This window comes from Sminthopsis crassicaudata, chromosome 3 (genome assembly GCF_048593235.1).
Source record: "Sminthopsis crassicaudata isolate SCR6 chromosome 3, ASM4859323v1, whole genome shotgun sequence".
Lineage (NCBI taxonomy): Eukaryota > Metazoa > Chordata > Mammalia > Dasyuromorphia > Dasyuridae > Sminthopsis > Sminthopsis crassicaudata.
The window spans coordinates 333,385,876-333,398,933 of NC_133619.1; the positions used below are offsets into that span (position 1 = coordinate 333,385,876).

The window sequence follows — 13,058 nt, forward strand, 5'->3', positions numbered from 1 at the left end:
TTGATAGGTGCTTTTTCTATGGCTGTCATGTAAGTCATTGATAAAGATGCTTATGACTCAGATTACAGGACATCAAGTGATCTTAGAGGTCATCTGGTCTAACCTCTACCTGAAAAACAATCTTTCTAGCATATCCCCAAGCAATAATCATCCAGCTGCCATTCTCCAGTGAGCAACATCTTCCACTATATTTTACAATTCATTCAAACATATATGACATGAATATTAAATGTCATAACATAAAAAATTAGAGGGAAAGCAGATCACATAGCTTTCACAACCATGGGGGAAAGGGAGGAATTCTCAGCTAAACAATAGAGACATTGTAAAAGATAAAATACATTATTTTGATTGAAAAGCTTTTACATAAATAAAATCAATGCGTTTGGGACGACTAGGGAAACAGATAACTGAGGAAAATCATTATATCAAATATCTCTAATAATAATTTGGTAGCTAATATATGGGATGTCCCCAAAGTCAATGCAGAATACTTTTAAACTGCATTAAAACTTTTTGGCATACCAAATGTGTACACAACAAAAATATATGACTACAAGTATTGCCTAGTAGAGAAATGGTCAATGGATATAAAGTTATCAAAAGAAAAACTACATATTAAAAGCATAATAACATGAAAAACTTATCCAAATCACTAGGAAAAAAATTAGCATACTAATGCATTGTTAGTGGAACTTAAAATTGATATAACTATTCTGGAAAACAATTTGGAATTCTGCAATTCAAACAAATCAGATGTCTGTCTTTTTATCCAGAAATTCCACTGCGAAGCATATGCCCCAGAGAGCTCATTGACCAAAAACAGTTTCATATGTACCAAAATACTAAGTAGTACTTTCTGTGGTAGTAAAAACCCAAATCTCAAGTGCATGTCCATCAATTGGGAAATGGCTGTGAATATCTTGGAATATGACTATGCTGTAAGAAATGATGACCATAAAGAATACATAGGAACATAGAAAGACTAATATGAACTGATGCAGAGTAGAAATAAACAGAGCTAGGAAAACTATGTACAGTTCCTCCAGCATAGTAAATGGCAAGAATAACTACAAAGTAATCAGAATCAAATACTGAAAAATGATAAAGAATAGACTTGACCACATAGAAGACATATGAGAAGATACCTTTCCTCCATTCATTTGCAGAAGTCACATTTGTGATTGTGGAATGTTATATTTAACATCAATCTTTGTGATTTATTGATCAACATTAATTTTTTTACCTCTACTTCTTTTTAATCTTTATTATTTGTTTTAAAGGATAACTAAGGAATAGGAGGGATATGGATGATAGGAAATATAAATAATAATAATGACAACAACTAACATTTATGTAGCACTTAATATGTGCCAGGCATTGTGCTAAGTTTTATAATTATTATTTCATTTGATCTTTGCCACAACCCTGGAAGGTCAATGCTTTCATTAGCCCCATTTGATAGAAGAGGAAACTGAAGCAAATAGAGATTATTAAATGATTTACCCAGAATCATATAGCTAATAAAGTTCTGAAGCCAGATTTGAATTCAGATTTGAACTTCCTGACTTCAGGCCCAGAATTTTGAAAAAATAAATGATAGAAATTAAAATCTATCCCCAAAGTATCTTTAGTGTGGCACAATGAACTAACTCCCTCTCAAGGCAACCCCATATTACTTTGACAGTTTGACTCATTGGAAAGTGTTTTTTTTTTCTGTATAATGAGCCAAAATCTCCTGGACAACTTATATATAGTCCATCTCTTCTTGGATCCACATGGGATCAAAGAGATATGTTGTCATGGAGTCAGAGCCACTCTAGAAACCAGAAAGACCCTGGTCCCATCTTTGATGCACAATGGTTCTGACTGGGCAAGTGACTTCTCGTAATGTTCTAGGCAACTTTATAAAGACCAGGAATTACAGAAATGGTGGCTTTTGTTGTTGTGATTCAGTTATTTCAGTCCTGTCCAATTCTTCATGACCCCATTCAGGATTTTCTTGGCAAAAATATTCTAATGGTTTGCCATGTCCTCCTCTAGCTCATTCTATAGATGTAACCTGATCAGAGCAGAATACAGTAACACTTGGTTTTAGTTACTGTTAAATCCCAGTATCAAGAGAGCATAAGTTTAGAGCTGAAGGGGACCTTGGAGATGATTGTCAACACTTATTTTATAGGTGAGAAAACATAGACTTAAGAGGGCAAGTGACTAAGGCAGGATTTGAATTTAGGTCTCCAATGCTCTACTGACTACTCCTAAGAATTCCAGGAAACCTAGAATTCAAACTTAATGATTTTACATTGGAGTAAAATTATTATATTTATGACACTAATATGTTTACATTTATTATTATATATTTTATTTATTTTTACATTTATATATTATTTCTCATATTAAATTATTTTATTTCTCAACTAAGATAATATCTTTTACCTGTCCCTTTTCTTCTTCATCTAAGACTTTATGTAGCTCCTGTCTACAACCTGAAACCAAAATTCAAAGCTCTCAAAGCATCTCTGAAGGATAATATTTAAAAGAAAGGAGATTGAGAGAACAAGGGATTCTGTAAGAGGAACAGATAAAGGTCACTTCACTTCCTGCATAAATTTCTAAAACTTAAAAACATTTTTAAACCCATGAAGACAGACTGCATGAAAAATATAACTTAGCAGGGAAAAAAAAGCTGTGATTTTTTAAAAAAATGAGCTGTCTTCTATTTATAGAAAAGTTATACAATTGCTACAGCATTGTAATAAGGCTAACTTTTAAGTTCAGAAAGGATCTTGACCCTAAATCACCTGTGTTCCTCTTTGCTTCTATTCTGGTTTCTTTTGGTTCTCACTGAAGATTTGTTCAGGTAGCTCCCAACTTTGGAACTAGTTATCCTCATGTGGAGTTGGACAAGCCCTTATTTTACCTACTTATAAAAGATCATTGAATATTAGAATACATAATAACTTTTGAGGTTATCTATAATCCTTCTGCATCTTTTTATTAATTAGGAGAGGTCCAGAGAAGTCAAATTGTTTTCCTGTAGTCAAATAGCTAGTAAACAGCACAGCTGAAATCTGAACATAGGATTTCTGACTCCAAAGTCTATGATGTTTCCATTCTGTTACCTGGGAAATATTTGACCTAGATATTTATCTTATTTTATCGAGGTACAGACAGGTACTCTTTAAAAAAGTTTGACTGACGGCTTTTATTTTTACATTATGTTTATTTCTGAATGTACCCTTTCCGCTATTCCTTATCTAGCAGTCTTCCTTTGCATTAAAGATTGAGAGAGAGAAAAAAAAAAGTTAATCAGCATCAATTAAACATCAGAAAAGTCTCACACCATATGCAACATTTTATAGTTATGGTCCCACCCCCTCAATTTTGTTCAGGGACCCTTTTGGAAGATCCAGGAATCCACAGATAAAAATTCCTAGTATAAATGATTTAAAAGACATATCTTCCTGGTGTCACATAGTCACATAGAAAATGAGCTAAATGGTTTTCTTGAGTGTGAAGCAAGAACATATTCTTCAGCTATTGAGTAAGCATTTATTAAGCACTTACTATATGCCATGCATACTAGTCTAGACACTCCTTAAAGATGTAATTGAATGCTCTTGGGAGCTTTTGCAAACTTTATTTCCACTTCCTCAACTTGTCTAATACATTTGTTTTAAACATATCCCCAGTTCATTCAATGGAAGAAAAGGTCTCTCACTGAGCCAGGATATTTCTAGATAGGCAACTGGCCTTGACTGAGAAGTGACAGAATTTGCCACTCCCAAACAGGAAAACAGTCAAAAAATGTTTTATCTTGTTATAGATTAAGAAGAAAAATAAGATGATAGAAGACCACATTAGATCTGTGCTGAATGGTTAGGAAAAGTATAATACCTACACCAAACTTTTAAATATTCAATATTAACTTTATTTTTTTATTATTTATAGTATTTTATTTTTCCAAATGCATGAGACAATAGTTTTCAGCATTCACCTTTGCAAAACCTTGTGTTCCATATTTTTCTCCCTTTCTCCTCCCTTCCCCAAGATAGCAAGCAATCTATGTAGGTTAAACATGCAATTCTTCTAAACCTATTTCCATATTCATAATTTCGGAACAAGAAAAATCAGATCAAAAGTGGGAAAAACATGAGGAAAAAACTTATCAAAACAACAATAACAACAAAGGTGAAAATACTTATTCTTTGATCCATTCAGTCTTCATAGTTTTCTCTCTGGATGCGAATGACATTTTTCATAACAAGTTTTATTGATTCTCTGAATGAATTAATTTTTAAAAATGTATTGCGTCTTTACGTGTGTCAAGGAATAGGAACACAAACACAAAAGCAAAGACAATATCTGACCTCAGGGAGCTTACATTCTAATACCAGACCACCCATGGAAGGGATTGGTGAACAAGAAGGGTTATATGGACCTGGAAAGTTAATAGGGATGGTGAAAGAAGCTGTAAGGGGGATAGATTGATACACCCTTTCCAGGAGTAATAGTAGTATCCATTTGATTGTGAATTGGTTAGGGAGTAGGGGGCAGAGGGTAGTTTTGAAATGGTAAGGTGTCAGGCAAGAAAGTGGCAAAGAAACAAGAAATAAAATGAGAAATTTAGAGAAATAAAAATTCAAACAAGCTTTAGCAAAGCCCACTGCTGGCTGAATATATACCAAAGGCCAGATCTCTTCAATTGCCTTATGTTTTGTATATGGCTTACATGCCATTCATTTGTTTTTTAAGTCCATAGTCAACACCTGCCTTCCTTTTTGTTCTTTTGGAGTTATATTCTTCTTGCCTAAGTGATTCTTCTCTTCATTGTGCCTTTGTCCCAGTTGGGTGAGCTGTGCTAGCTGAGGAAATCCAAATTAGATAATCCCCACTTTTTCCAAATGTAGCCCCCAGATTCATTACACAGAATAACTGAGTTGCAGGAATGGATTTCCATGTATCTGTGCAGGGGAGAGTTTCTCTCAGTGCTCCGGACTCCAGTAGCCCATATGTCCCCAATGTTATTGCCTTTGGGAATTCTGCAAGCCCCTCCCAAACCTCATTCCTTCTGCTTCCCCCACCCAGAATGCAGACCCTAAGAATTGGGGGAGCTTGAGAACTTGGCCACTTTCCCTCAGAGGGATAAAGAGAAGCATAAATGGCCTCAATGGCTATGTTGCACTAAGTGCCTGGGCACTTGACCAGAGAATAATGGAGATTCATTTACATGAGTTTTTAATTCACTAATGAGCTCCCTAATAATCGCCTGTCTCCCACTGGTTCCTGAGCCCTCAAAATGTGTCTTCTGTTGAGAAAGAGGAGGATTGGTACAGGGAGGCTGGAGGCAGGCTCATGTTGACAGGAGGTCTTCTACAGTGCAGAGACATGTCATTCATAAATGTTCTGTATCTCTACGGAGCACAAAACAAAAAGCAGGTGGCTGAGGACTGTAGCAAGGAGGGCTAGTTAGATGTCAGTACCAAATTACTTCAGCAGGCTGGATCTACTGGGGCTGATAAGGATAAGAGATAGAATCATCTGTGTGGGTTTGGGTACTACAATTTTCCAAAAGTGTAGAGGGGAGAGAAGGAGGAAGGAGAGGGAAGGGAAGGGAGATAGATAGACACAGACTGACAAACAGACAGACAGGGACAGAGAAACAGATGCTGGTGGGTATGGACAGTAGGATCAGATGATGTTTGGAAGTCTCTTTCAAACTCAGGATTTATTCAAGATTCAGAACTCTCTATAACAATTAACACTCAAATTTCTATTCTTTCCTAAAGTCCATTCTTGATACTCTTCTTTTCTCTCTCCACATCTTCTCTCTCTCTCTTAGTTACATATTACAAACATGGAAAATTCACAGGCTCCTCATGCTGAGCATAATCTATCCCCAACTAGATCCATTTTGCTCTTTGATTTTGGAGAGCTTTAAATAAGTCTCCAGTTGAATGATTTTATTCACTCTCCTGGCTTCAATTACACTCTTCTGTAGATGATGACCAAATCTTTATCTCTGCTTCTAGGATCTTGCACACTTCCAACTTGCTGCTATCTCTACCTAAAGGTCTCATTGCACCCTCAGATTGGACCTGCCCCAAACAATCGGCCTATTGTACTAAGAAAGAATGATGAGATGTAATTAAGTCCAATCAATGTATTTTGCCTGAAGGTATACTGCAGGGCTGGAAGAGGGAATATTAATGTGGCCTACTCAAAAAAATAGACCAGCAGTATAGTAGGCTGGAAAGACCACTGGGTTTGAGTTTAAAATATCTAAATTCAAACACAAATTGTGCCATTTACAATGCATATAACTTTGGTCAAATCACTCCTCCCTAATCTTTGATTTCCTCATCTGCAAAATGAGAAAGTTGTACTATGGGAATCTCCATAAACTTATTCTGCATGGGTAAAGTGCCATTCAAATACATATAGCCCCAGCAATCCTTGGACAAACAAGCATTTTCCAGCTTGCCATTTTTCAAAACTTCAAGATTGTTTGCAATTCCCTAAGTGTTTCATGGAAAATGGTCTGAGAGTAACTTAAGGAAATCTCATACTACAAATCTTTATGACCCATTTAAACTCTATGTACCTCAATTTTCTCAGACATAAAATGGGGATGTAGGCACTTACTTGATACAGTAGATAGAGTGCTGGACCTAAAGTCAAAAAGACAACCTTGTGAATTTAAATCTAGTCTCAAATATTTCCTAGCTGTGTGACCCTGGGCAAATCATTTAATCCTGTTTACCTCAGATTTCTCATCTGTAAAATGAACTGGAGAAGGAAATGTTAAACTTTGACAAGAAAATCCCAAGTGGGTTCATCACTGAAAAAATAACTAATCAACAGAATAAGGATAATAATAGCACCTCCCTCCTTGGTTATTGTAGGGATCAAACAAGTTAATATTTTTTTAGATCTCTTTGTAAACTTTAGATCTCTTTGTAAATGATGTAAATGATGACGATGATTGATGTTGATGATGATTATGAGGAGGAGGAGGAGGGGGATAGGAAAAACCAGAAAAAAAGATTGCGATTCAGATCCTGATTCTATCACTTACAATATATAGGCCTTTTAACAAGTCTCTCTGGTCCCCGGTGTCCTTAGCTGTGAAATGAAGGGCTTGGGCTATAGCACCTCTGAGGTCCCTTCTAGTTCATCATGCATCAGCATGATCTGAAGACCTCTAAGGTTCCTTCCAGCTATCACAGTTGATGGTTCCTCAACTGAACCATGAGAATTTAGGGCTATATCTTCATGGGCCAAGTGAAGTACATTAAAGTTGGCTCTCAAACATCCATTTTCACATCAGAGAGTAGCTTCTCTCTTACCCAGACTTCATCATCAGCATCCACCAATCAACCAAAACTTATTGGTCATTTACCATCAGAAAACTGGAGCTTTTCTACACAGAGGGAAGAAAGTATATCTGGGCCACCTTCTCGCCCAACTGTAAGTCACCATGTGCTCAGGGAATGAAAATCCTTTTTTTAAATTTAGCCTGAGCCAATATTAGTAAAAACGGGAAACCCACTAGGGAAAAGTCAGATAATGATTTCAAAAGACCAATATAAATGACTTTCAGGTTACCTAATGTTCCCAATAGCTTAACTTTCCTATTCTTTTAACAGAAAGTTGAAATCTTGTTGTTATTTGTCACTGCTCTCTAGGATGGATGTCACGTGGCCAAACTAGAGGGTGGAGACATGGTGTGAGAGAGGCAATATCACTGGCTGCTTGCTCAAAGTGTCTGCAAACAGGGAGATCCCATTTTTGCACCTCCTCACATAGGTTCTGGATGCTTCTTACGGTCAGCTTTGTTGACCTTCCTGTCCTTCCAGAGATACAGCTTAGTTCCAAAAGAGATAAGGGCCAGACATTGTAGGAACTTGAAAAAGAAAGAAGAAAGTGATCAGTGACTGTGCTCCTGGGGTTCTAAGCCAGAGGATCTCAGGCGGTCCTTTTGGAGGGGGCATTTTGAACCCTAGAGATTCAACCTAAAATGTGACAGCAGTGATGGGGCTTCCTAATGGGGCTGGGGAATGGATCAAGAGTATCATGGTTCCCTCCTGTCCATTTGTTTCTTTCAAGAGATGCTCTGTCTCAGAGATATCCCAGGAATGGGAAAAATAGCAAGTGCACAGTTGTGTTCATTAGCTAGGCAAGCTGCTTAGCTGACTGAGAGACGGTGTGTGGGAGCTTTGAGGTGGGTAGGTGCCTCTTCTGCCAATTTTAGGGTACAGCCAGTGCTTTCCCCACCTTTCTTGTCTGAAGCTCCGGGAAGCTCTGTGCTGGGGGTGTGGCCTAGGGAGCATGCAGGGGAGATGGCTTCAGTCTAGGGGTCCTGGTAGTGACTGTGCCCCACTTCTGTTTGCCTGCAGAACACATACACCAATGCAGACAAGCTCCTAGAAGCAGCTGAGCAGTTGGCACAGACTGGGGAATGTGACCCAGAGGAGATCTACAAGGCAGCTCGGCACCTGGAAGTCCGAATCCAAGATTTCGTGCGCCGGGTGGAGCAGCGGAAGCTTCTCTTGGACATGTCTGTCTCCTTTCATACGCACACCAAAGAGGTAAGAAGGCAAAAGGGCAAGGAGGATAGCGTTGGGTCCACCCATACAGAAGAGCACACTGGGGTCATACGAGCTCTGTGGGGTTCCTCAGCTGATTTAGGGACCAGTCTCTTGCAATAGTTATGTTTATAATGTGACATATATATCATGTTAAAAGTCATGTTTCTATTCATGCTGCAGATGCCATGGATTCACAATTTACTCATGTACTCTTTCTGAGGTCCCATCAAATCCAGGGTCTTTCTGCACTTGCAACCTTTGGATTGTGTGTGTGTGTGTGTGTGTGTGTGTGTGTGTGTGTGTGTGTGTGTTAGGGAGAGGGTTAGGAGACTAGTGTGAGCTGGGGATAGAGGATCCATAGGATCTTTTGCTCTAGGGGAATATTCTTCAGAAGGAAGAAGATGGAGATCCACTGGATTAGTGAAGATTTTGTGGAAAAAAGATGAGGCAGGCAGAAAAATGGGTCTGCTTTTTGTTCTAACTGATATAGGCAAGAAAATATGATACAGAACAATCTTTACAATCTACATTAAAGAAAAGAGGCAAGAGGATGGAGTATGTGGAGTATAAAGAGAATTAAATTTGAAATTGGAGGGTTTGGGTTTAAATTTGTGCACTTGTGAGCAAATGAGTTGATCTTGAGTTGATCTCTCATCTGTAAAAAGAGGATGTTGACTAGGTAACTGCTGAGGTCTCTTCTGGATCCAAATTTATGATTCTAGAATCTCATGACTTCTAACATCTCTTTAACCTCTTAGTCAGTTATCCTGTGCTCCCCAAAGATGATCATTTTTTATCTTAAAGGATGTCCTATGGTGTTTTGTTTTTTTTAAATAGGAGATTTAACTTTCTTAAGGATGTTTTCTTCAGGGTGTTGTTAAAATGAGGTTATATATACTCTGAGCAAATAATCGATGGTCGGGGAAAAGCCCAGAAGTCTAAATGTTGGGGCTATGGAGTATGGGATGAGGAAAGGAGACAAACATGAGATTGAAGCATAGACTAGAAAATCATAGGTTATTAGATTTGGAAGGGACCTGAGAGCTCATCAAATCCAAGTTCAATCCCTCATTCTATGGATAAGGAATTTTAGGGGAGGAAGACACTTGCTCAAGGTCCCATCCAGCTGTGAAGTGCTAGTGCTCTCTCTGGATGAATTGAGAGGGATAGACCACCTTGGAAAGCAGCCAAGGTTCAGGTGATGTTCTTGGCTGAAGTGGCCCACCAGGGAAGAAGATAAAACTGCAAACCCATCTTTGCCTTTCATCCCGGATTAATATGAAATTTTAAGAGCTCCAGTAAATGGCCAGTGCAGTTGCTCATTTACCATCTTTTGCAATAACACACATGACAGATGAACTCATTAGGTGTAAACATTCTCGACTACCCCCAGGAATTCATCTTAATGGAGTATTAATTAATGTGTGACTGTTACCCGGGACAAAAAAAAAAGAATTAAAGCTACTTAATTAAGTTGATTTTCAGTTTTTTTAAATGTTGGAGTGGAGAGATGGGTTGTGGCTGTTTTTCTGAGGGGAAATGCAAATCAGAGAAGCTCCCTATCAGGATAAAACATGAAAAGATAATGTTTTCTAGCTGGAGATACTCAGGGCAGATGTAGAAGGGATAGCATGGAAGCTGACTTTGCATCTTTTCCTCCTAAGACCTAAGGCCTCTTGGCTGATGACTATCTATAAAGCAATGGGATTAGTTCTAATCCTTGTTTTCCTGCCTGGCTGCCTGTTTGCATGGAGCCCACCTGATTCCCAAAGATGATCTCAGAAGCCAAAGGCATGCATACTCTCTTTGCAATCTTAAGTCTGTCCAAAAGGAAAACACATATAAGGGAACAACGGGCAAGCAATGTCTATGTGTGTAATTCTGTGGGTGTACAGGAGTGTGTGTATGTGCAAGTGTTGGGGAAGGTGGGGAGGGGGCAATACCCACAAAGATTTGTCCCTGGAAAAGAATCTACTTTTGTGTTCTTGAGTCCTAGTGCTTGAGTTGGAAGAGACAGAGTAAGAGTAGAAACAGACAAACAGAAACAGAGACAGGGACAGAGAGACAAAAAGAAATAAAGACAGAAAGTGATACAGAAGGGAAGGGGGGAGAGAGAGAGAGAGAGACAGAGAGACAGAGACAGAGACAGACAGAGAGACAGAGACAGACAGAGAGACAGAGACAGAGAGAGAGAGAGAGACAGAGAGAGAGACAGAGAGACAGAGACAGAGACAGACAGAGAGACAGAGACAGAGAGAGAGAGAGAGGAGAGAAAAGGAAAGGGAGGGAGGGAGACAGAGTCAGAAAAATAAAGAAGCATATAGATAGAGAGACAGAGACAGAGGGAAAACTAAGAGAGAAGAAGAGACAAAGAGGGAGAGAAGCTCAGCTTTGTTTCTTCCTTCTCTGGCTTTAATTAGATGCTGCCATTTGTCTGTCAGAAGGTGCAGATAACCTGGTTCCTCATCTCACTCTCTTTTCTTTTTGGATTCCTTCCTCTTTCTTTTCTTGCCTCCTTCTTTCTTCCCCCTTTCCTTCTTCCCTTTTTTATCCTTTTTCTGTTTCATCTCTCTTCTTTCTGTTCAGTTCCTTCTTTTGTTCCTTCCTTGCCCTCCTTTTGTATTCTTTCCTTTGCCTTCCATTCTCTCCTTCCTACTAATGGAATTGACACAAAATTGACACACTAAGAACGGCTGGGCCTTGCCATTTAACTTTCAGCTGAAAACTCTTATATATGTGTCTCCTGAATTAGCATATGAATTCTTTGAAAGAAGGAGCTGTCTTACTTTTCTATTTGTATCCTCAATGTTTAGCACGGTTCTTTGCACACAGAAAATGTTCATTAAATTCCCTCCCCTCCCCCCCCCCCCCATTTATTTGTCTTTCTTTTCTCCTCTCCTCTTTTTCAACTCTCTTCTTCCCTTCTTCTCTCCTTTCTTCCTCAGTTTTCTCCTTCTTCCCTTTTCTCTCTCACTTTCTCAAAACCTGAAGCATGGGACAGATGAGGAAGGAGAGTGATAGTCCAATGATCATGGCTGGGACATTGTGACTGAGAAAGAAAGAGGCAATGACTAGAACTGAAGCTTTCTAGAAATCATTCCAGATACTTTTTCTATTTTTCCCTTTTTTATCTCAAGCCTTGCTAAGTTTGCATTCTATCTTTTATCTATTGGCTACTCTTGACTTCCAGAATCCCTTTCATTTTGAATAGAAAGTGCTGAAATGAAAAGATTGGAAAATAGGGATATGGCTGGGGGAAGAGAGGGACTTTCTTCCCCTAGGAGAAGTAGCTTACAAGTGGCATAGTGGATAAAGCCAGGAAGGTTTATGTCCAAGTCCCACCTCTTAAACCTACTGGCCACATGGTCCTGGACAGGTCACAATCTCTCAGGGATTTAGGCAACTTTCTAAGAGTATGCCTTGTAAAGGAGGTGCCAGCCTGCAATAGCAGAGGGAATTTCTTCATTGGACAGTTTCCTGTCCCAGTTAAATCATAGGTTCAGGCCCTATCCCTGTTTTCTCAAAGGGTCTCTCAGGAGAAACCCAATAAAAACTGCATGTGTGGAAGATCCTCCTCTGTGGAACCTGTAAATATGGAAGAATCTGGCATCTGTCTAAGATGATATTTAGGGTGGACAAGGAGGTAGGCAAGCATGGATGAAAGAGCCTCTCAAAAACTCTGAGAAATCCTAACTCCCAAATCAGTGAGATTTCTGGGAGTTCGTCAATCATGAAATATTTATTAAGTACTTGCTACATGCCAGGCACTTTAGTAGTACTGAGGAGGCTAGGACAAAGTATCCCTGTCCACAAGGAGCTTTCATTCTAATGGGGGAGATAATGAAGACCTATACAAATATATTCTGCATAAAGGAAATAAATGTAAATATATTAAAAAGTAGTTTGATGCAAGGTGGGAGGGAAGGCACTAGCAATTGGGGGAGGTGTGTCAGGAAAAGCTTTAAGCAGAAAATAATGCCTGAACTGTATCCTAAAGAAACTTTGTGAGGCAAGAGGATAAAGTGTTCAGACTTTTCCTAAACAGTCACCAGTCCCACTAGTACTCCTTCCTCCTGACAACTAATGATTCAGAAGACCAATTAGAGTATCAACCATTTAAAATATATTTTATATATATTATATTTATATGTAAATATATATTTATTATATATATTACATATATATTATTAATAACATTATATTATTATTAAGTAAGTACCATCTTATATGGCTGTTTAATCTTTCAGAGTCTTTTCAGTATGTTCTCTTTCAATAGATTTGAATTTTATTGCAGTCAAGATCAGGAGATCCCCTTAACCGAGATTTCCTTTGCTTCTCATCTTAGGACTCAGACTTATGGAGGTTCTTTGGATAAATAACTTAACCTCTTTATAATAAGAAGAATATTATAATTATAAAATTTTAAGCCATCCCTTCTCTAAAGATCTTGAGCCTATTTCACTA

General features: G+C 38.4%; 1 protein-coding gene and 1 long non-coding RNA gene across 12 annotated transcripts in view; one reads left to right on the forward strand and one right to left on the reverse strand.

Moving 5' to 3' along the window:
• Positions 1–13,058, forward strand: part of KALRN (kalirin RhoGEF kinase) — a 934,437-nt gene that overhangs the window by 484,158 nt on the left and 437,221 nt on the right. For all 11 annotated transcript variants that reach the window (XM_074301431.1, XM_074301444.1, XM_074301430.1 and 8 more), the window contains exon 11: positions 8,403–8,594. In XM_074301431.1, the coding sequence (XP_074157532.1) occupies positions 8,403–8,594 (192 nt within the window). The remainder of the gene's footprint in view (positions 1–8,402; positions 8,595–13,058) is intronic.
• The window catches only part of LOC141561601 (uncharacterized), a 55,266-nt gene that overhangs the window by 31,046 nt on the left and 11,162 nt on the right, over positions 1–13,058 (reverse strand). The gene's annotated exons all lie outside the window — the stretch shown is intronic.